The 24,369-nt window shown below is 41.4% G+C and overlaps 1 protein-coding gene across 1 annotated transcript in view; it reads left to right on the top strand.

Annotated features, from left to right (window-relative positions):
- LOC135542364 (receptor-type tyrosine-protein phosphatase T-like) overlaps window positions 1–24,369 on the top strand; it is a 553,030-nt gene that overhangs the window by 268,963 nt on the left and 259,698 nt on the right. The window contains exon 9 of the mRNA XM_064969287.1: window positions 12,818–12,927. Within this exon, the coding sequence (XP_064825359.1) occupies window positions 12,818–12,927 (110 nt within the window). The remainder of the gene's footprint in view (window positions 1–12,817; window positions 12,928–24,369) is intronic.

Genomic DNA, 24,369 nt, shown 5'->3' with positions numbered 1-24,369 from the left:
GAATTTGGGCATGCATTTCATCTGGACGTGAAAATACTGCCCCTGTCACCAAGAAGTTAAACAGGTCAACATTCACTAGGCCGCAGGGCAGATGGATTACCAGGATGTGTACTCAGATCATTCTTGGACCAACTGTCAAGTGTCTTCACTGACATTTTCAACCTCTCCCTGACAGATTTGTAATACCTGCATGTTTCAAGCAGACCACCATAGTTTCTGTGTCCAAAGAATGACTACCTCCCTAATTGACTACCGCCCCATAGCACTCATGTCGGTAGCCATGAAGGGGTGTGTGCTCCCTATTCACCCACAACTGCGTGGCCAAGCATGGCTCCAACACCATCATTAAGTTTTCTAATAACACAACGGTGGAAGACCTGATCACCGACAATGATAAGATAGCCTATAGGGAGGTGGTCAGAGACCTGTCAGTGTGGTTCCAGGACGTGAGCAAGACAAAGGATATGATCATGTACTACAGCTAAATAGGGCCGAACACAGCCCCATTCACATCGACGGGGCTGTAGTGGAGTGGGTTGAAAGTTTCATGTTCCTTGGTATCCATATCACTGTCATGACGTTGTTATTGTTAATGTGATGACATGCTATTTATCAAATAATTAACTATGTTTATACGTGATTAAATGAATCCTGTAACCATTAACTCAATAACCTGGTGCACCATGGGAAAGTTTGTTTAATGAGTTACCGTTTCCCAAATTCACTCGAATAATATCAGAATCGATTTCATAGCAGTTACTAATTCATTCATTTCCTCATCAGTCTCATTCGGAATGTTGCATAATTCGTAAATCTGCACTACCCGTGTCTCACTAATCATTCCGTGCCACACAAAATGAGTTGATTATTTATTTACTAACAAGCTAAATGATAACATAAGATGCACATACACAAACCTTCTCGGTTATTGGTTAGAACTTAATACAATGGCAACAGGTCCCTAGCGGACCGACACAATATTACACGTGTTACACAAGATGGAGATTTACAGAGAGATAGAGAGAAAGTACAATAGAGAAATTCAACACTTGGATACATTTGAAAACTATGCTTAGTTTCAGCCCTAACACCTTGCCCCGAACTGCCGCTCTTATGGGTAAAAAGTGTAATGCATGTATTTACGTGTTGAAGGTCTCCGTTGGGTATCTTTTTGTGGGCTGAGTTCTGCTTAGTGGAAAATATTTGGCAGACACCTTGTTCTTCAGGTGTAAGTCTCTGATTGTCCACACAATGTCACAATGTCCTTTCGCTTAGTTGTATGTTTCCTTGCACTCGTTCTGTGAGTGAGCTTCTGAGTAGGCTAATCAGCCATGTTGACGAACCCTGCATGGGTATGAGGGCCGTGTAGACAATCGATGACTTGAAAAGATATGCCGGAAGGTCCTGTTTAACCTCTAGCGTCGAGCAATCCCGTATCCGGGAGCGTAATCATAGCCTCAAGCTAATTAGCATAACGCAACATTAACTATTCATGAAAATCGCAAATTTACATTTAAGTCATTTAGCAGACGCTCTTATCCAGAGCGACTTACTGAAATGAAATAAATATATTGGCTCACAAGCTTAGCCTTTTGTTAACAACACTGTTATTTAAGATTTTCAAAATATGCTTTTCAACCATAGCTACACAAGTATTTGTGTAAGAGTATTGATAGCTAGCATAGCATTAATCCTAGCATTCAGCAATCAACACTTTCATTATTTGTGTAGGAGAAATCGCTCCGTTTTGTTCATCACGTTTGGCCAAGAAAAGAAAAATGAAAATTCAGTCATTACAACGCCAAACTTTTTTCCAAATTAACTTTTTTCCAAATTATCCTCAAGGTGTTTTTCACATATCTATTCGATGATAAATCATTCGTGGCAGTTGCCTTTCTCCTCTGAACCTAATGGAAAAGTGGACGCAGCTGGAGATTGCGCAATAATTTCGATGGAGGACACCAATCGGACACCTGGTAAATGTAGTCTCTTATGGTCAATCTTCCAATGATATGCCTACAAATACGTTACAATGCTGCAGACACATTGGGGAAATGACAGAAAGTGTAGGCTCATTCCTGGCGCATTCACAGCCATATAAGGAGACATTGGAACACAGCACATTCAAAATCTGGGGCATTTCCTGTATGAAATTTAATCTTGGTTTCGCATGTAGCATTAGTTCTGGGGCACTCACAGACAATATCTTTGCAGTTTTGGAAACGTCAGAGTGTTTTCTTTCCAAATCTGTCAATTATATGCATAGTCAAGCATCTTTTCGTGACAAAATATCTTGTTTAAAACGGGAACGTTTTTTTATCCATAAATTAAAAGTATGCCCCCTATATCGAATAAGTTAAATTCCCCTTCCTAGATACAGTACTTAGAAGAACTACTCAACCATGAACCTGATTGTTTTGAGGTCGAGACTAATTCTGGACCTTTGCTGCAGCTCGCGGTCCTCTAGTCAAGTATGTAAATTCTTAACTCACATGTTTTATACCCCAGAGTAGAAAGGGTGTGTCCGTCTTTATGACACACTCTCTGGATTCCGTGGGGCGAAGCTAGTCACAAGGCAATGTATTAGAATTAACTATGATCTCTTATGGACAACTAAAATCACATTATTATCATCACCAAAACATTATTTTTCATCTGGATATTCTCTAAATCAAAATCAAATAAAATGTATTTATATAGCCCTTCTGACATCAGCTGATATCTTAAAGTAATGTACAGAAACCCAGCCTAAAACCCCAAACAGCAAGCCGCGCAGGTGTAGAAGCACAGTGGCTAGGAAAAACTCCCTAGAAAGGCCGAAACCTAGAGAGGAAACAGGCTATGAGGGGTGGCCAGTCCTCTTCTGGCTGTGCCAGGCGGGTGGAGATTATAACAGACATGGCCAAGATGTTGCAATGTTCATAAATGACCAGCATGGTCAAATAATAGTAATCACAGTGGTCGTTGAGGGTGCAACAGGTCAGCACGGCCAGGTGGACTGGGGACAGCAGGAGTCATCATGCCAGGCAAGGAGTCATCATCCTGAGGCATGGTCCTACACAACATAAAGTATGTAAACATCACATACACATTATGAAAACTCCTAAAGTTACATTTTTTTCATTATAACATCCTCATTTAACTTTAATTCATAACATAGACATTAATTTTCATATTCCATCCATCATTGTTACCACCATTTTGGCTCATGAAATATATTGTCGCAAAGTCCATTTATTTGATGTTCTGTAGTTTTTGGCTGTAAACTCTTCCTAGGGCACACAGACATTCTGATCTCTCACATTAGAGAACAGAATGGACTTGGGATGCTGCCTTATAATTTACAATGGGCGTGAGGTGATAAACCCCCCCATCAATCACTCTATACCTCTCCCCCTCTGCGGGAGGGAGAGATATCTCTGTAGAACTGTGATCCACTGTAACCTGATCCTCACAGGCCAGTCATGACAGTACCAACAAACTACCATGGCCCAAACACACCAAGAAAGTTGTGAAGAGGGCACAACAACGCCTTTTCCCCCCCAGGAGACTGAAAATATCCTATCCTCAAAATGTTCTACTGCTGCACCATCTAGAGCATCCTGACCAGTTGCATCACCTCCTGGTATGGCAACTGCTCGGCATCTACCCGTAAAGCGCTTCAGAGTGTACAGCCCAGTACATCACTGGGGCCAGATGTGGAGGTCCTGAGCTGGCTAGAGGCGGCTTATGTAAGATAAATTAACATTTCATTATCTGCCAACAGCTCTGGTGGACTTTCCTGCGGTCAGAATGCCAATGGCACACTCCTTCAAAACTTGAGAAATCTGTGGTATTGTGTTGTGTGACAAAACTGCACATTTTAGAGTCCTTTTATTGTCCCCAGCACAAGATGTAATGATCATGCCACACCTGTCAGGTGGATGGATTATCTTGGCAAATGAAAAATGCTCACTAACAAGGATGTAAACAGGTGTGTGCTCACCATTTGAGAAAAATACTCCTTTCGCGTGTATGGAACATTTCTGGGATCTTTTATTTCAGCTCATGAAACATGGGACCAACACTTTACATGTTATGTTTATATTTTTGTTCAGCTTATGTTTTGAGGTTACATATAGCTTCTTAGCAATTAGAGCACACCGATTGGTGTCAGCCTTGTAAGGCGTTAATTTCCCTTTTTATCAGGCATTAAAACAGGAAGAAATTAATCGTGGATGGATTTTGTATATTTCAGAGACCCTAGAGGGTATAATATCCTATAATAATATAATATTAAAGTTTGCATTCAATCATACCCTGATCTGAAAAAAACTATATTTTGCTGGGGTGGACAAGCAATAATGTTAAATTGGATTTTGTTTAACTAAAATACCGCAAATGGGATTTTAAGATTAGATGGAGATTACTATTTTTGTTATTTTGTTCCAGGGCTTGTTTTTCACTTTATGTTTGCTGTTAACAAAATTTGTCATTTTATGCATTGTGTGTAATCAAAATGTTAAGATTCATTTCTTGAAGTGTTTGACCTTGGTTGCCTATTGTTTACAGTAACGCAGGGTTAGCTACCAAGTGTAAATTGGAATGCTATTTATGTCCATTGTAGCAAGTATACAAACAGAAACCAACAATACCTCTGAAAAAAGCATTTGTTTCATAGTTATTTCTTAAGATTGAAATAAAAGCTCTCTCTCTAAAGTAAGATAAATCGCCAGTAAAATAATAGTTTAATCATGACTGTTTTAAATCTACTCAAGGACATAATTTATTTTCTAATAATATATTATTTAACCATCCAGGGTACACTCAAAGACTATGTCAAATGTGGAACAACATATATTGAGAGCTCTCCTCCCTCTTCTGTTTTTTAATAAATAGAGCTAACAAAGATTTCTAACATGTAAAAATGTCTCTTTGGTGGAATCACCATGGTTATTTGGTTGTGTGTTGGGTTGGGATGCTGACTGGACATGACAAATATCTTTCAGCCAATTACATTCAATGTATCGTTGACAACACAATAGTAAGCCCTGGCGTCGCTGCTGTCTAATCTGGTTATAAATGGCACAATCAGTGGACACACACACACACACACACACAGAACCAGCCACTGTCACTAATAACCCCCATGCCCCTAACGTCTAAAGGTCTAACCCGGTGAAGTGTCCATACTGGCCAAACAAAGAGGTGGATGCTTATGACCCTTACATTATCCATTAACAAAGGGTTAACATGGCAGTCTAGGCAATTATGAGGAAATGGAATATTACAAAACAAACTAGTAAGCACTGTATTGCATGAATAATCCTATATTGATCTAAGAATAGGATCAACGATAAATGCCTTGATCATTGTCGACAACAATAGACCAAAAAAAACATTACAGTAAAATACATTTGGCTAAGTGTACATGTGTGATCTAAAGTAAATGGAAACAATTAGCATGAACCGGGTGACTCAAATCTTACCACTAAACTCCCAAATCTAATATGCTTCTTGTTAGCAGGGAGTTTAAGATAATGGAATTCACTGTTCTTTCTACCTTAAAGCTTGGCAATGTGCAAAAATAGTCCAGTTCCCCTTCCCCTATCACTCCATCCCTCTATGCCTCCATCTGCCCTGTTGAGGGAGCTAATGCCAACACTGTTCAAGACCAGCTGTAACATCTGCTTCCAACTCACACTCTCAAACACATAGATCCCATGAACGCAGCTCACTTTCCAGCTTACACGTAGATCCCATGAACGCAGCTCACTTTCCAGGTCACACTCTCAAACACACAGATCCCCTGAACGCAGCTCACTCTCCAGATCCCAATAACCTGAATTCTGATCACCTGTTCACACACCTGTATGTCATTATCACACACTATTTAGTTCACTTCTTTGCACCCTATCATTGTGAGGTATTGTTGGTTCTGTGACACACCTTTCAGAGCAGTTATCTACCTATTGCCTGATCGTTACTAGCCTTTTCCCTGCCTGTACTGTTGCCTTTATGGACTCCCGGTGTTTGACCTTCTGCCTGCCCCTGGACCCAGCTACCTGCCTCCTCTGGTGGTCCTTTACAATAAACAGCTGCTGCGCCCTGCAATTGAAACCAGCTCTCTGTTTCCCATCGTGTACATTACACCAGCCACCTTCTTCTCGCCTGCCATGCCAATTATTCAGGTAGTGTGAAGTTGGACTAAATGGCCTTTTAACAAAGGTATTATCAGGACTTTCGTCCAGTCATCAGACTGCATAAATTAATATCAAATCAAAGAGTCAGGATTGAGCACTGAGGATGTTTCCCTTGACCTCAGCTGCTCACTCCATTAGTCCTGGGGTTAAGCCACCAGTACTGTCTTCCCACTTCCCCCTTTTAGATGAGTTAATGCTTGAAAAGTAATTGTAACATTGTTTATATCAAAACAAATGTATTTATCACATACAAGTGTCCAGCAGATGTTATTGCGGATGTAGTGAAATGCTTGTGCTTCTAGCTCCGATAGTGCAGTAATATCTAAAAAGTGATATCTAACAGTTTCACAACATATACCTAAAATACATGTAAATCTAAGTAAGGAATGTATTAAGAATATACATATTTAGTACCGTTCAAAAATTTGGGGTCACTGAGAAATGTCATTGTTTTCCATGAAAACATACATGAAATGAGTTGCAAAATTAATAGGAAATATAGTCAAGACATTGACAAGGTTAGGAATAATGATATTTAATTTAAATAATGTAATTGTATCCTTCAAACCATGCTTTAGTCAAAGAATCCTCAGTTTGCAGCAATTACAGCCTTGTCGACCTTTGGCATTCTAGTTGTCATTGTTTAGATAATCAAAGATTTCATCCCATGTTTGCTGAAACACCTCCCACAAGTTGTATTGGCTTGATGGGCACTTCTTACGTACCATACGGTCAAGTTGCTCCCACAACAGCTCAATAGGGTTGAGATGACTGTGCTGGCCACCCAATTATAGACAGAATACCAGCTGACTGCTTCTTCCCGAAATAGTTATTGCATAGTTTGGAGCTGTGCTTTTGATCATTGTCCTGTTGAAGGAGGAAATTATCTCAAATTAAGCGCTGTCCACAGAGTATGGCATGGCATTACAAAATGGAGTGATTGCCTTCCTTCTTCAAGATCCCATTTACCCTGTACAAATCTCGCACTTTACCACCACCAAAGCACTCCCAGACCATCATATTGCCTCCAACATGCTTGACAGATGGCGTCAAGCACTCCTCCAGCATATTTTTTTTTCTGCGTCTCACAAATGATTTGTCTGTCCATAACACTTTTTTCCAATCTTCCTCTGTCCAGTGTCTGTGTTCTTTTGCCCATCTTAATATTTTCTTTTTGTTAGGCCAGTCTGAGATATGGCCTTTTCTTTTCAACTCTGCCTAGAAGGCCAGCATCCCGGAGTCGCCTCTTCACTGTTGACATTGAGACTGGTGTCTTGCGGGTACTATTTAATGAAGCTGCCAGTTGAGGACTTGTGAGGCGTCTGTTTCTCAAACTAGATGTCAGGATTTGGCCAGGGTTGTTCCGGTTTTTGGTCACTAGATGCCCCCATTGTGCTTTTTGACCTTTTGCTTTCCCTTGATCCCCATTATTATTTGCACCTGTGCCTCGTTTTCCCTGATTGTATTTAAACCCTTTGTTTCCCTCAGTTCTTTGCTCTGTGTTTGTATGTTAGCACCCAGCCCTAGTATTCTGTGTACTCTTGTTGATCCCGGTGGACGCTCTTGTGGAATTCTGTTTTTTGTTCTTGCTTATTTATTTTTGAGTATCTTTTGAGGCTTTTTATGCTATACCTACCACCTTGTGGATTTACCTTTTTGTCTTGGAGGATTACCTTGTGGATTACCTTGTTCTTGTGGAATTCCTTTTTCTGTCAGGACCCGGTTACGAACCCGGGTCTCCGGAGTGAGAAACAGTCACTTAACCAACTGAGCCACGAATAGTCAGCAGAACCCAGAAGATGAGGCAGACACAGCAGTACTTGAGACGGTGTATTTAATAAAGTAAAAAGTGAAGTCCTTCAGGAAAACATGTAACTCCACAAGCTCAAAAGGAATTCCACAAGAACAAGGTAATCCACAAGGTAATCCTCCAAGACAAAAAGGTAAATCCACAAGGTGGTAGGTATAGCATAAAAAGCCTCAAAAGATACTCAAAAATAAATAAGCAAGAACAAAAAACAGAATTCCACAAGAGCGTCCACCGGGATCAACAAGAGTACACAGAATACTAGGGCTGGGTGCTAACATACAAACACAGAGCAAAGAACTGAGGGAAACAAAGGGTTTAAATACAATCAGGGGAAAAACGAGGCACAGGTGCAAATAATAATGGGGATCAAGGGAAAGCAAAAGGTCAAAAAGCACAATGGGGGCATCTAGTGACCAAAAACCGGAACAACCCTGGCCAAATCCTGACACTAGACACTCTAATGTACTTGTCCTCTTGCTCAGTTGTGCACCGGGGCATCCCACTCCTCTTTCTATTCTGGTTAGAGCCTGTTTGCTCTCTTCTGTGAAGGGAGTAGTACGCAGCATTGTATGAGATCTTCAGTTTCTTGGCAGTTTCTCACATGGAATATCCTTAATTTCTCAAAACAAGAATAGACTGACGTGTTTCAGAATAAAGTTATTTGTTTCTGGCCATTTTGAGCCTGTAATCGAACCCACAGATGTTGATGCTCCAGATACTCAACTGGTCTAAAGAAGGACAGTTTTATTGCTTCTTTAATTAGCACAACAGTTTTCAGCTGTGCTAACATAATTGCAAATGGGTTCTCTAATGATCAATTAGCCTTTTAAAATTATAAACTTGTATTTAGCTAACACAACGTGCCATTGGAACACAGGAGTGATGGTTGCTGATAATGGGCCTCTGTATGCCTATGTAGATATTCCATAAAAAATCAGCCATTTCCAGCTACAATAGTAGTTTACAACATTAACAATGTCTACACTGTATTTCTGATCAATTTGATGTAATTTTAATGGACAAAACAATTGCTTTTCTTTCAAAAACAAGTGACCCCAAACTTTTGAACGGTTGTGTATTGCAGAGCGGCATTGAACTAAGACAGTGGCATGGTATAGAGTACAGTTTACACATATGAAATGATTAATGCAAGATACGGATACATTATTAAAGTGGCTGGTGTTTCATTTCCTTAAAGTCGCCAGTGATTCCTAATCGATGTCTATAGGCAGCAGCCTCTGATGTCCTGGAGATGGCTGTTTAACAGTCAGTGGTGTAGTATTGAAGATAATACAGTATGTACATACATATGAAATAGGTGATGCCTATATGTAAGCACAATTTAAATTTGACCAAGATGCCGTAGAATAGTGTGGAGTGCAGTTCATACATACAGTATGAGATGAGTAATGCTAGATTTGGAACATTATTAAAGTGGCTAGTGATCCATTTCTAAAAGTGGCCCGTGACTCCTAATCTATGTCTGTAAGCATCCGCCTCTGATGTGCTAATGATGGCTGTTTAGCAGTTTGATGGCCTTGAGCTAGAAGCTGTTTTTCAATCTCTCGGTCCCAGCTTTGATGGACATGTACTGACCTCGCCTTCTGGATAATAGTGGGGTGAACAGGCAGTAGCTCGGATGGTTGATGTGCTTGATGATCCTTTTGGCCTTCCTATGGAATCGGTGCTGTAGGTTTCCAGGGGGGCGGGAAGTTTGCCCCAAGTATTGCGTTGCGCAGACCGCACCACCCTCTGGAAAGCTTTGCGGTTGTGGGCAGCGGTGCAGTTGCCATACTAGGCGGTGACACAGCTTGACAGGATGCTCTCAATTGTGTTTCCTACCTTCACCACCTGGGTGCGACCCGTCCGGAAGTCCAGGGCCCAATTGCACAGGGTGGGGTTCAGACCCAGGGCCCCGAGCTTAATGATGAGCTTGGAGGATGTATGGTGTTGAATGCTGAGCTATAGGCATTGAACAGCATTCTTACATAGGTACGCCTCTTGTCCAGATGGGACAGCACAGTATGCAGTTGGATGGCGATTGCATAATCTGTCGATCTATTGGAGCGTTAGGCAAATTGAAGTGGGTCTCGGGTGGCAGGTAAGGTGGAGGTGATATGATCCTTGACTAGTCTCTCAAAACACTTCATGATGACCGAGGTGAGTGCTATGTGGCGATAGTCATTTAGTTCAGTTACCTTTGCTTTCCTAGGTCAAATCAAAGTTTATTTGTCATGTGCGCTGAATACAACAGGTGTAGACCTTACAGTGAAATGCTTACGAACAGGTATAGGGACAATGGTGGCCATCTTGAAGCATGTGGGGACAACAGACTGGGATAGGGAGAGATTGAATATATCTGTGAACACACCAGCCAGCTGGTCTGTGCATGCTCTGAGAATGCGGCTAGGAATACCATCTGGGCCGGCAGCCTTTTGAGGGTTAACACGCTATAATGTCTTAATCATGTCGGCCACGGAAAAGGAGAGCCCACAGTCCTTGATATCGGGCTGCGCTGGTGGCACTGTATTATCTTCAAAGCGAGCGAAGAAGGTGTTCAGTCTGTCTGGAAGCAAGACGTCGGTGTCTGCGACATGTCTGCTTTTCCTTTTATATTCAGTGATTGTCTGTAGACCCTGCCACATACGTCTCGTGTCTGAGCCGTTGAACTGGGACTCAACTTTGTCCCTATACTGACGTTTAGCCTGCTTGATTGCTTTGCAGAGGGAATACAGTGCCTTGCGAAAGTATTCGGCCCCCTTGAACTTTGCGACCTTTTGCCACATTTCAGGCTTCAAACATAAAGATATAAAACTGTATTTTTTTGTGAAGAATCAACAACAAGTGGGACACAACCATGAAGTGGAACAACATTTATTGGATATTTCAAACTTTTTTAACAAATCAAAAACTGAAAAATTGGGCGTGCAAAATTATTCAGCCCCTTTACTTTCAGTGCAGCAAACTCTCTCCAGAAGTTCAGTGAGGATCTCTGAATGATCCAATGTTGACCTAAATGACTAATGATGATAAATACAATCCACCTGTGTGTAATCAAGTCTCCGTATAAATGCACCTGCACTGTGATAGTCTCAGAGGTCCGTTAAAAGCGCAGAGAGCATCACGAAGAACAAGGAACACACCAGGCAGGTCCGAGATACTGTTGTGAAGAAGTTTAAAGCCGGATTTGGATTCAAAAAGATTTCCCAAGCTTTAAACATCCCAAGGAGCACTGTGCAAGTGATAATATTGAAATGGAAGGATTATCAGACCACTGCAAATCTACCATGATCTGGCCGTCCCTCTAAACCTTCAACTCATACAAGGAGAAGACTGATCAGAGATGCAGCCAAGAGGCCCATGATCACTCTGGATGAACTGCAGAGATCTACAGCTGAGGTGGGAGACTCTGTCCATAGGACAACAATCAGTCGTATATTGCACAACTCTGGCCTTTATGGAAGAGTGGCAAGAAGAAAGCCATTTCTTAAAGATATCCATAAAAAGTGTAATTTAAGGTTTGCCACAAGCCACCTGGGAGACACACCAAACATGTGGAAGAAGGTGCTCTGGTCAGATGAAACCAAAATTGAACTTTTTGGCAACAATGCAAAACGTCATGTTTGGCGTAAAAGCAACACAGCTCATCACCCTGAACACACCATCCCCACTGTCAACCATGGTGGTGGCAGCATCATGGTTTGGGCCTGCTTTTCTTCAGCAGGGACAGGGAAGATGGTTAAAATTGATGGGAAGATGGATGGACCCAAATACAGGACCATTCTGGAAGAAAACCTGATGGAGTCTGCAAAAGACCTGAGACTGGGACGGAGATTTGTCTTCCAACAAGACAATGATCCAAAACATAAAGCAAAATCTACAATGGAATGGTTCAAAAATAAACATATCCAGGTGTTAGAATGGCCAAGTCAAAGTCCAGACCTGAATCCAATCGAGAATCTGTGGAAAGTACTGAAAACTGCTGTTCACAAATGCTCTCCATCCAAACTCACTGAGCTCGAGCTGTTTTGCAAGGAGGAATGGGAAAAAAATTCAGTCTCTCGATGTGCAAAACTGATAGAGACATACCCCAAGCGGCTTACAGCTGTAATCGCAGCAAAAGGTGGCGCTACAAAGTATTAACTTAAGGGGGCTGAATAATTTTGCACGCCCAATTTTTCAGTTTTTGATTGGTTAAAAAAGGTTGAAATATCCAATAAATGTCGTTCCACTTCATGATTGTGTCCCACTTGTTGTTGATTCTTCACAAAAAAATACAGTTTTATAATTTATGTTTGAAGCCTGAAATGTGGAAAAGGTCACAAAGTTCAAGGGGGCCGAATACTTTCGCAAGACACTGTAAATACACTTAGTATTCTTCCATATTCCCAGTCTTCTTGCCCTGGTTAAATGTGGTGGTTCGCGCTTTCAATATGGCACGAATGCTCCCATCTATCCACGGTTTCTGGTTGGGGTAGGTTTTAATAGTCACAGTGGGTACAACATCTCCTGTGCACTTCCTGATAAACTCATTCACTGTATCGGTATATGTGTCAATATATGTATAATATGTACAGTTATCATAAGTGTGATTGAGAAGGAACAAAGTGTTGATATTTTATTTTGATGATTTTGAGTTTGCCGTTGTGTGCTGTAATGTCTGAGATACAACGTTGTTGAATGGTTCAATTGTTCTCAATCAGACCGTGGCGTTGTGAAACTGTACTGCCTAATCAATGAGTGTGTGTGTTCTTTAGTGCTCAAACCTGCTTGCCTGCTTTGCTTGAACATGCCGTCACTTCTTTGTGTCTTTACATTTCTCCAGTTCCCGGCTCTGTTCCAATGGAGTCCACCCAGACCGGACCATATGAGGAGAAGATCTTCATGCAGTGGAAGGCACCTAACGAGACCAATGGTGTCATCACGTTATACGAGGTGAGTGATATCAACACAGTCACCCGTGTTATCATGGCAGCTGCTAACAGAGTTATTTTCTCACTTCCTCAGCACACAAACATTGTGACTCACCACCTGGATTCGGTCTCATGTAGCAACATTTGAAAAGGTGTTTTTTTACATAGGATAAAATGAGTGACTCAGAGCTACAAAATGGTACATCAGACACTGCATTTGAGAATGGGAAATGGGAAAGTATTCTGCTTTGAAAGTTGATCAACTTGTAAACTCACTTTTGAGAATATGGTCTTTGAATGATTTTGTATCTAGTGAAGAGCTCTTCTTTGTCTACACCCATTCAGCATCGTTCACACCCTCTTAAGCTTTAGCCCTGCTCTCGGGGCGCACACCTGACGCTCTGGCCGATGATTTGTTTACCTCTGGATAACATGAAAACAGCCTAACCAGCTCTGTTGGCAAAAATTGCAGTACTCTTTTTTGTAGACGTTTACTGATACTGGCCATATTCAATGGGTGTTGTACACACGTCATGTAACATTAGCTAGCCAGCTAATATTAGCTAGTTAAACAACAATGAACAAACTGCCAATGATGCCACAGTGCTGGGAGCTAACCAACCAGATTCAATGTCAGCTAGCTAACATTAGGCTCTAATTAGAATTGCAAACTCTGTTCTGGGTCCTGGAATACGAATTATAACATCAGCTAGGGAGCCAGCCAGCTAACATTAGCTAGCTAGCTAACAGTACACTTTAGCTTGAAATGAAATGCCTTTCTGTCAAAATAGAAATGTGTAATATCTGAAAATGTAACTAGCTATCTTACCTGTATAGATTATCATGTATGATGGACGCATGTCCCTGTCAGGAATGCCATGCCACGGTTGCTCCATCTCTTTAGCTATCATACTCTAATTCCACTGATTTCAAAACTTGATCCTGCAGAAAGTGGACAGCAACACTTTGGAGCTCCACTACACAATACATGAAAAAAGCCACGTTCAACAGGATTACCAACAGACTGACGAACTGAAATAGACAGAAGCCTTCGACAGTGGTTCCTCCTTTAAAAGTTGCACCGTGGGACTTAAAGGTACCCAGCGTCACGGCTTCATTGCTCCAGACCACCACAAGGGGGAGTTAGAGCACTCAGTATGCATTTGGGTCCCAAGGTTTTTATATGACCTATCATATCGAGTGGTTCCAATGATGAATTTTGACACAAGCCACACATGCCTTGTGGCGTTCTTCAACAAAGATGGCTGACAAAACATTGCAGTGGAACCAGATGTAAGATGTTACAGTTGTTGTATTAACTTCAAGTCTGAATGCCATTAATGAAGCCTATGAATTGAGTAGAATATAATAACTTTATTGTGCCAAGGATGCAAGTCCTATATACATTTTACAGATCCCATATGTTTTATCTTGTTATTCTATTAGTTGCAAGAATTCTGTATAGTAATTTAAATTAAAAAACTTGGAAGTTTTGAATCCGGTGTTGTTTTGCGTGTCAATTCATAAACCATGTGCCATGGAATGGGTACATCAAAAATCTCTAAAGAACTATTTTGCAATTTATATGGCACAGCTGTCAGTTTGTTGGTCCTTAAAAGAAATTGGTATATGTTTTTATTTATCACACTTTTCTTTAAGCATTTATGTTCTTTAATACAGGGCCGACATACAAGTTCCTTACTTTTTTCGCCTTCTACTTGCCTCTTCCATTTATATGGTAACGCTGCAATTAAATGGTTGTAATTTTGGGTAGAGCATTTCCACGTCTGCCTTAGCTGTATGTGTGACAACTCCACCTGTCCTATGTATGATATCATTCACTAAAATTATACATTTTTTATTTGTTTCTTTCTGGTGTGAAAAGTGCAAATCAATCCCAGAACAACAGCAAATAACCTTGTGAAGATGCTGGAGGAAACACGTGCAAAAGTTTCTATATCCACAGTAAAACGAGTCCTGTATTGGCATAACCTGAAAGGCCATTCAGCAAGGAAGAAACCACTGCTCCAAAACCGCCATTAGAAAAGCCAGAAGACGGTTTGCAACTGCACACGTGGACAAAGATCGTACTTTTTGAAGAAATGTCATGTGGTCTGATGAAACAAAAATAGAACTGTTTGGCCATAATGACCATTGTTGTGTTTGAAGGAAAAAGGGGGAGGATTTCAAGCCAAAGAACGCCATCCCAACAGTGAATCACGGGGGTGGCAGCATCATGTTGTGGGGGTGCTTTTCTGCAGGTGGTACTGGTGCACTTCACAAAATAGATGTCTTCACCTGCAGAGAGCTGGGACCAAAGTAACAAAGCCTACCGTCAGTAACACACTACGCCGCCAGGGACTCAAATCCTGCAATGCCAGACGTGTCCCCCTGCTTAAGCCAGTACATGTCCAGGCCCATCTGAAGTTTGCTAGAGAGCATTTGGATGATCCAGAAGAAGATTGGGAGAATGTCATATGGTCAGATGAACCAAAATATAACTTTTTGGTCAAAACTCAACTCGTCGTGTTTGGAGGACAAAGAATGCTGAGTTGCATCCAAAGAACACCATACCTACTGTGAAGCATGGGGGTGGAAACATCATGCTTTGGGGCTGTTTTTCTGCAAAGGGACCAGGACGACTGATCCGTGTAAATGAAAGAATGAATGGGGCCATGTATCGTGAGATTTTGAGTGAAAACCTCCTTCCATCAGCAAGGGCATTGAAGATGAAACGTGGCTGTGTCTTTCAGCATAACAATGATCCCAAACACACTGCCCGGGCAACGAAGGAGTGGCTTCGTAAAAACCATTTCAAGGTCCTGGAGTGGCCTAGCCAGTCTCCAGATCTCAACCCCATAGCAAATCTATGGAGGGAGTTGAAAGTCAGTGTTGCCCAGCAACAGCCCCAAAACATCACTGTTCTAGAGGAGATCTGCATGGCAGAAAAAGCCAAAATACCAGCAACAGTGTGTGAATACCTTGTGAAGACTTACAGAAAACGTTTGACCTCTGTCATTGCCAACAAAGGGTATATAACAAAGTACTGAGATAAAGTTTTGTTGATTGACCAAATACTTATTTTCCACCATAATTTGCAAATAAATTCATTAAAAATCCTACGATGTGATTTTCTGGATTTTTTCTCTCATTTTGTCTATCATAGTTGAAGTGTACCTATGATGAAAATTACAGGCCTCTCTTATCTTTTTAAGTGGGAGAACTTGCACAATTGGTTGCTGACTAAATACTTTTTTGCCCCACTGTATGTAAATTTACGACTTCAACTGTTTGTATTACAATTATACACTTCAACAGTGTTTACCACTCCTGCTCCTGGGACATCAATGATTACACATTATAACTATGCAATAGACTAGAAACATGGTTGATTTGATAAGAATTCATATATACAGAAAAAAGAACGATGCATATCTAACTCCCTTCATCTGCATTAATCTGTGGACACAGGATAGTATTTCAATGAGATACTTAATTTTAACCAGTGGAGAAAGTGAAATGCTTTATTGAAAGAAGTTCATTATCCAGAGGTTATAAATACATAAATGCATTATAATTATGATAATTGTAACATTACAAGTTCAATCTGTACTTCAATGCACATATGGTGTGCATTATAAAACAAGGAAAGACGAGGTGGGGAGAGACGTGTAGAAGACAGAAAGGGAAAGAGGTGAGTACAGTGGCAGACAGCATATGAATCATGAATTACAGTGCTACCCTAATATTCTCTCAGTTCATCACAATTGCGGTTTCTCCTAACCAGCCTTGGGCCCCCAGTTGGCCTGAAGGTTATCTTAAGAGTGGGTGAGGTGGCGATGATGGGACTAGCTTCCCCTCTCACTTCAAAACATACCTGCAGACGAGAGACAGATGGATAGAGAGAGATTATGAATAACCTTTGACTGTGTTCGAATAAAAACAACTGTCATTATAATCAACAGGAGCTCAAATGTAAAACTGACCTTGGATCATTAACTCTGGGACTACTACATCTCTGTCTGTATTTCAATGCAAAGCATCTCTTTAATAATAATTCCTAATAATTCATATTTAATAATACTACATCTCACATCGGATCATGCTGTGCCCTCTGTGTCAGCCAGATCAGATGGGGGAGGGGTTCACCAAAACAGCTGATATAACCTAGAGGATTTAGGGAGAAGGGGGAGAAGGGGGAGAGGGATGAAGTGATGGAGAGAGACTGTTATTGTGTGTGTGGTCTCACTTGGTGTTCACACTAAGTGGCTACAGAGTACTTTATGCTGAAAAACAGACACATGAGGACAAACAATAGAAGATACTGTATGTGACATTTTCGACCCCTTGGTCAGCTCGCTCTCTCTGAAAGTAAGTCAGTTAAGAACAAATTCTTATTTACAATGACAGTCTAGGAACAGTGAGTTAAGTTCCTTGTTCAGGGGCAGAACGACATATTTTTACCTTGTCAGCTCAGGGGTTTGATCTAGCAAACCTTCGGTTACTGGTTCAACACTAACCACTAGGCTACCTGCCACCCCCATATATGCTATCTCAAACCATAATCATTTGGTTGTGTTTATGAAGGTCTTAAGTAGCATTAGAATAGAAAAGAAAATGTATTTCAAAGAACAAAATAGCATTTTAATTAGTTAATGTAACTGGGCTATACACTGTAACAGCTACCAAAGGTTTTACAGCACTTTCAAGGGTTTTTCTTTATTTGACTGTTTTCTACATTGTAGAACAATAGTGAAGACATCAAAACTATCAAATAACACATGGAATCATGTAGTCAAATCAAAATATATTTTTATATCGGAGATTCTTCAAATAGCCGCCCTTTGCCTTGACAGCTTCGCACACTCTAAAATTAAAAAAGTACATTTGTTTTGAGTCAACTCTCAGCTCTCCTATTGTTAAACAGATTTCCTGATTCTCTGTGGTCAATAAAATCCATTAGGTAGGTGTGTTAACCCCGTTGTCCTGGACAAATTCTCATCCAGGCCCCATTTCCATCATTTCCACCTAATCATCCCCCTTAAATTCTAATTGACATACTGTATATCACTCCCACCTCTCCACCATGCTAGCTGATGTGTGGTGAGTGTTCTGGCACAAACATGGTTGCTGTGCATCACCCAAGGTGATTTTAACGCCTAGGAGAAAAAGCGTTATATAAATCCAATCAATAATTATTAATCTGGCAGTTATTAAGACTCCAAAATGGTAGACTTGTGAATCTTGTGGTCTAGCCAGAGTTACTTTCTGACAGAGAGGAGCGGTAGATAATTGGTTTGCAGATTTGCATGAATTTTCCCCTGGACCACAGTGCTGTAACAGTAGCTAGGCCTTGAGAAAGTTTTAAGTATATGCAGGGAAAAGCTTAGGGATCGAAGCACTATAAAGGCTTAGGTTGAGTGGAGTCATTCCTGAACCGTTGTTTTGAAAGGTAGACTGTATTCACCTTGAAGTAGACTGCAGTCCATGGACAGGCCATGCGAATGAGGTATTGATCTGCCTTTCCCTTTTTTTCCTTTATGAGATCTGAAAATTAAATTAACATAATTGGCCATGGTGGTCCTTTAAATGCATGTTTGTGTGGGTGAAGCGGCAAAGGACAAACAAAAGGCCCGTTCTACCTTTTATTCAGTGGGTCTGAATCTGGGGGCGACTTTCAATTTACAGGTAGCTTTTGTTACCGAGCCGACATCATTAATATGAAATTAGTATGTCGCCATCTCATCCATAACAGGATTGATAGAATTTGTTAAACACATTGAGTCTGGTACAATGCGTTCCCATTTGCTGTAATTGCCTATAATTACCCCTATTGATTGGATTAAAAGCCTCCGACGGCATCATCTGGGAGATCTGAGGATCCAGAAGAGTCTTCTCTCGCTTTCAGGCCTTGGGCAAATTAGACTAGGGACAATATCCTCGAAAATGGGAGAATAGAGAAGGCAGTGAGAGGCGGGGGAGGATGTTGATAGGTGGGCGATGGGCGGAGGGCGCAGGTGAGGAACCCTTTGGTGATGGTAAACACACTAATATGCATAGAGATGTGACACTGTTCAGAGAGGCCTGTACTGTAGCAGTCTAGTATGAACCAACAGACAGGCTTCATACGATTCCACAACGGTCACTACAACCCAAAGTTCTTTAAGGTTACTGTCACAGGCAACGGTAACTATACTAAACTGCGCACAAAACAAAAGACTACTCATGGAAGTCCACAACGGTTGGATATTGACATTGATAAAGATGTGAAAAGTACCCAAGACTCACCAACACTGCTCCTGTAAGCCCACAGCCCTCTAATATTAACAGGAAATAAAGACTAATGAAGGGAGGTTTACAGACCTGACACTGATTGTGCCCTTGTCAGCCCCTTACTAATTGATTAATAAAACACACATCGCTATATCAATCTCCAGCAGTATTATCCCCCCTCCTTCAAATCACATTTTATTTATCACATGCTGTCACGGTTTTCATATGGTGAAGGAGAGTCGGACCAAACTGCAGCGTGTCTATTGTGATCCATGTTTAATAAAACAAACGTAACACGAATCAATACAAAACACTACAAAACAAATAAACGAAAATGAAAACCGAAACAGCCTAAACTGGTGTCAACTAACACAGCACAAGGACATCAAGACACTAAGGACAGGAACAATCACCCACGAAATACAAAGTGAAACCCAGGCTACCTAAATACGGTTCCCAATCAGAGACAACGAGAATCACCTGACTCTGATTGAGAACCGCCTCAGGCAGCCAAACCTATGCAACACCCCTACTCAGCCGCAATCCCAATAACTAAAAAACCCCACTATGAAATACAACAACATAAACCCATGTCACACCCTAGCCTGACCAACTAATTAACGAAAACACAAAATACTAAGACCAAGGCGTGACACATGCGCCGAATACAACAGATTTTAAGAAATACAACAATGCGGTTTTAAGAAAAAAAGAGTTAAGAAAATATTTACTAAATAAATAAAAAAGAGCAACAATAAAATTACAATAACGAGGCTATATACAGGGGGTACCGGTACCGAGTCAATGTGCAGGGCTACAGGTTAGTCGAGGTTATTGAGGTAATATGTACATATTGTTAGAGATAAAGTGACTATGCATGCTGTAGATGATAAACAGTGAGTAGCAGCAGTGTAAAAGAGTGTGTGTAGGGGGGGGGGGGGGTCAATGCAAATAATCCAGGGAGCATTTGATTAGCTGTTCAACAGACCCTGCTGGCCATCGATGAACATTTGAACATCTTGGCCATGGCTGTAATAATCTGCACCCGGCACAGCCAGAAGAGGACTGGCCACTCCTCATAGCCTGGTTCCTCTCTAGGTTTCATCCTAGGTTCCGGCCTTTCTAGGGAGGTTTTCCTAGCCACCATGCTTCTACACCTGCATTGCTTGCTGTTTGGGGTTTTAGGCTGGATTTCTGTACTGCACTTTGCGACATCAGCTTATGTAAGAAGGGCTTTATAAATACATTTGATTGATTGAGGGGTAGATTGAGGGGGCTTGGGGGTAGAAGCTGTTAAGAAGCCTTTTGGACCTAGAGCTCCGGTACGACTTGCTGTGCGTTAGCAGAGAGAACTGTCTGTGACTAGCGTGGCTGGAGTCTTTGTGAATTTTAAGGGCCTTTCTCTGAAACCTTGATGCAGAAAGTTTTGCCTCAGTGATTTACTGGGTCGTACGCATTACGCTCTGTACTGCCTTACGGTCGGCGGCAGAGCAGTTGCCATAACAGGTGGTGATGCAACCAGTCAGCATACTCTCGATGGTGCAACTGTAGACCTTTTTAAGGATCTGAGGACCCATGCCAAATATTTTCAGTCTCCTTTAGTTTTTGCTTGTAAGCAGGAATCAGAAGGAGAGAATTATGGTCAGATTTACGAAATGGAAGGAGAGGGAGAGCTTTGTACTCATCTCTGTGTGTGGAGTAAAAGTGGTCTAGAGATTTTTTTCTTCTGGTTGCTACATGCTGGTAGAAATGAGGTAAACAAATTTGTCCTCAGCCACTAGGAGCGCTGCCTCTAGATGAGAATTTTCTTGTATGCTTATGGCCTTATACAGCTCATTGAGTGCTGTCTTACTGCTAGCATCGGTTTGTCGTGTTAAATAGACAGATACGAAAAATATAGATCAAAATTCTCTTGCTAAATAGTGTGGTCTACAGCTTATTATGAGATAATCTACCTCAGGCGAGCAAAGCTTTGAGACTTCCTTGATATTAGATAACGCTCACCAGCTGTTATTGACAAATAGACACAGTCCTCCAACCCTTGCCAACTGTTTATTATCCATGTCCTCGTTCAGCCCCAACTCGGTGAAACATAAGATATTACAGTTTTTAATGTCTCGTTGGTAGGATAGTCTTGGACGGAGCTCATCCAGTTTATGATCCAATGATTGCACGTTGGCCAATAGGACAAATGGTAGAGGCGGGTTACCCATTCACTGACAATTGCTGTTATGATATCCAGAAGCTATTTTCAGTCATAAGTGAGGATGGCAGAAACATTATGTACAAAATACATTACAAGCAACGCGAAAAAAAACACACAAAATAGCACAAATGGCAGCCATCTCCTCCGGCATATCTTCTGACCTAATCAAAGCACAGCAGCCACACCGAGAGGTCACAACACGTTTGTAATCCATACTAGTACCAGGTTTGTGTTCAGTAGGTACGAAACGGGAACAAATGCTCTGAAAGTGGGTGAAACAGGGAGATGCTATCTCAACTCGGCCAATTAGAAATGTTTTTTTGTTTTTTTACCCCTTTTGATAACACTTTACTTGACGCCCATCCTCATAACACTTTATGACATGGTCATAAATAAAGGTGAAATAAATAAATAAATAAAAATATATTGTCATAACCTGCCTTAATATGGCCATAACACTGTCATGACACATATATTTAGACCTGTTGTGACATATACTTCATGACCAAAAGTATGTGGACACCTGCTCGTCGAACATCTCATTCTAAAATCATCAACATTAATACGGACTTGGTCCCCCCTTTTCTGCAGTAACAGGCTCCACTCTTCTGGGAAGGTGTTCCACTGTACATTGGAAAATTGCTGCAGGAACTTTTTTCCATTCAGCAACAAGAGCACTAGTGAGGTCCGGCACTGATGTTGGCTATTAGGCCTGGCTCGCAGTTGGCGATCCCGATCATCCCAAAGGTGTTCGATAGGTTTGAGGTCAGGGCTCTGTGCAGGTCAGTCAAGTTCTTCCACACCGATCTTGACAAACCATTTCTGTATGATCCTCACAAAGTGCACGGGGGAATTATCATGCTGAAACAGGAAAGGGCCTTCCCCAAACTGTTGCCACAATGTTGGAAGCACATAATATCATTGTATGCTGTAGTTAAGATTTCCCTTCACAGGAACTAAGGGGCCTAGCCAAACCATGAAAAACAGCCCCAGACCATTATTTATCCTCCTGCAAACTTTACAGTTGACACTATGTCAGGTAGCATTCTTCTGGCGCTGCCAAATCCAGATGCCAGATGGTGAAACGTGATTCATCACTCCAGAAAATGCGTTTCCACTGCTCCAGAGTCGAATGGTGTCGAGCTTTACAGCACTCCAGCCAACTCTTGGCATTTCACATGCTGATCTTAGGCTTGTGTGTGACTGCTCGTCCATAGAAACCAATTTCCTGAAGCTCCCGTCAAACAGTTTTTGTGGTGACGTTACTTCCAGAGGCAGTTTGGAACTCGGTATGGAGTGTTGTAATCGTCGACAGACAATTTGTATGCGTTTCAGCACTCGCCAGTCCCGTTCTGTGAGCTTGTGTGGCCTAATACTTCGCAGCTGAGATGTTTTTCTTCCTAGACGTTTCCACTTACAGTTGACTGGGGCAGCTCTAGCAGGGCAGACATTTGTCAAACTGACTTGTAGGAAAGGTGGCATCCTATGACGATACAATGTTGAAAGTCAAAGAGCTCTTCAGTAAGGCCATTCTACTGCAATGTTTGTCTATGGAGATTGCATGGCTGTGTGCTCCCCCCCCAAAAATTTGAGTTCAGTTTACAAACACACCGTCTGACGTTTCGCAGCAAGGAGGGATCTATTTTTAGCCAGCTAGCTGACATGCTCACCATGGTTAGTAGTCAAACAGAGACATACATGCACCATGACGAAAACCTCATTAATTAGCAACCATCAGTTCCTGTGACCTCTGTTGACTTCTAAGCTACGTTAATGGTAGAACATCAGCGATGTGACGACGGGTTCAAGCAAAGTGTGATGGCAGGGTTTAAGCTCTGAATTGCACACACAAACACACCTACGCACATACACACACACACAGACTCACGTGCATATACACACAAATGGACACACACAGATCAATGTGTGAGTACATAAACACGGCCCCCCACTGAGAGGACCGTCACCGGATGTCAGGTTGAAGATGTGTTCCTTTTGATCACACACACACACACACACACACACACACACACACACACACACACACACACACACACACACACACACACACACACACACACACACACACACACACACACACACACACAAACAGACTTCGCAATCAAAGCTCCTTTCTTGTACTATCGAGTCATCAAGGGTTTTCAGAAATGAATTGCCTTCGCTGACAAAAAAGAGAAAGGGAAGATATGAAAGATGCACTGAGGGGAAACAAAGAAGACATAATAACTTTGCATTAATCAATGCCGAAGAGTCTGTTTGGGGTGGCTTTTCTTCTGTGGTGTACCCCCTTACTTTTTGCCTAACATTATCTGTATGCAAATGCGGGATGTGTAAATACTTGAGCACTTGAATGCTTTGTGTAAGTCATTGATCTTTGTTCTGTTGAATTTGTAGCACACACTGTTGTAATGTTTTGATGACACTGCCCCCTTCTTGTCAGCCTCGTCAGTCTTTTGGGTGTGTGAGGGGATTTGACGAAAGCAGAAGTCGTTTTTGTGTGAATAGAACTCCTTTTCTTACCTTTGACAACCAGGGACCAAAGTTACAGCCTGTATTCAGAGGCAGAGAATGTGGTTTTGCTCTGATGCTTGAAGCCCAAAGTTGTTTTCCCATTCAGATGAATAGGAGAACATACTCCCCCCTCCATATATATATTTGGACAGTGAACCAAATTTTTTACGTTTGTCTCTCTACTTCAACATATTGGATTTGGGTCAAATGTTTCATATGATGCACCTTTTATTTGAGGGTGTTCATAGATATCTGTTTTACCATTTAGAAACAAAAGCACTTTTGTATGTAGTTCCCCCCATGTAAAGCACAACTTCACTTATAGGGTATTAAAGTATTAAAGTAAGTTTAGTATTTAGTCCCATATTCCTTGGTTGCAGTGACTACATCAAGCTTATTACTCTACAAACTCGTTGGATGCATTTGCAGTTTATTTTGGTTGTGTTTTGGGTT

This window comes from Oncorhynchus masou, chromosome 6, assembly GCF_036934945.1.
Source record: "Oncorhynchus masou masou isolate Uvic2021 chromosome 6, UVic_Omas_1.1, whole genome shotgun sequence".
In the NCBI taxonomy this organism is placed as follows: Eukaryota; Metazoa; Chordata; class Actinopteri; order Salmoniformes; family Salmonidae; genus Oncorhynchus; species Oncorhynchus masou.
The sequence above is the reverse complement of the archived record's forward strand: the minus strand, read 5'-3'. Positions and strand labels throughout refer to the sequence as shown.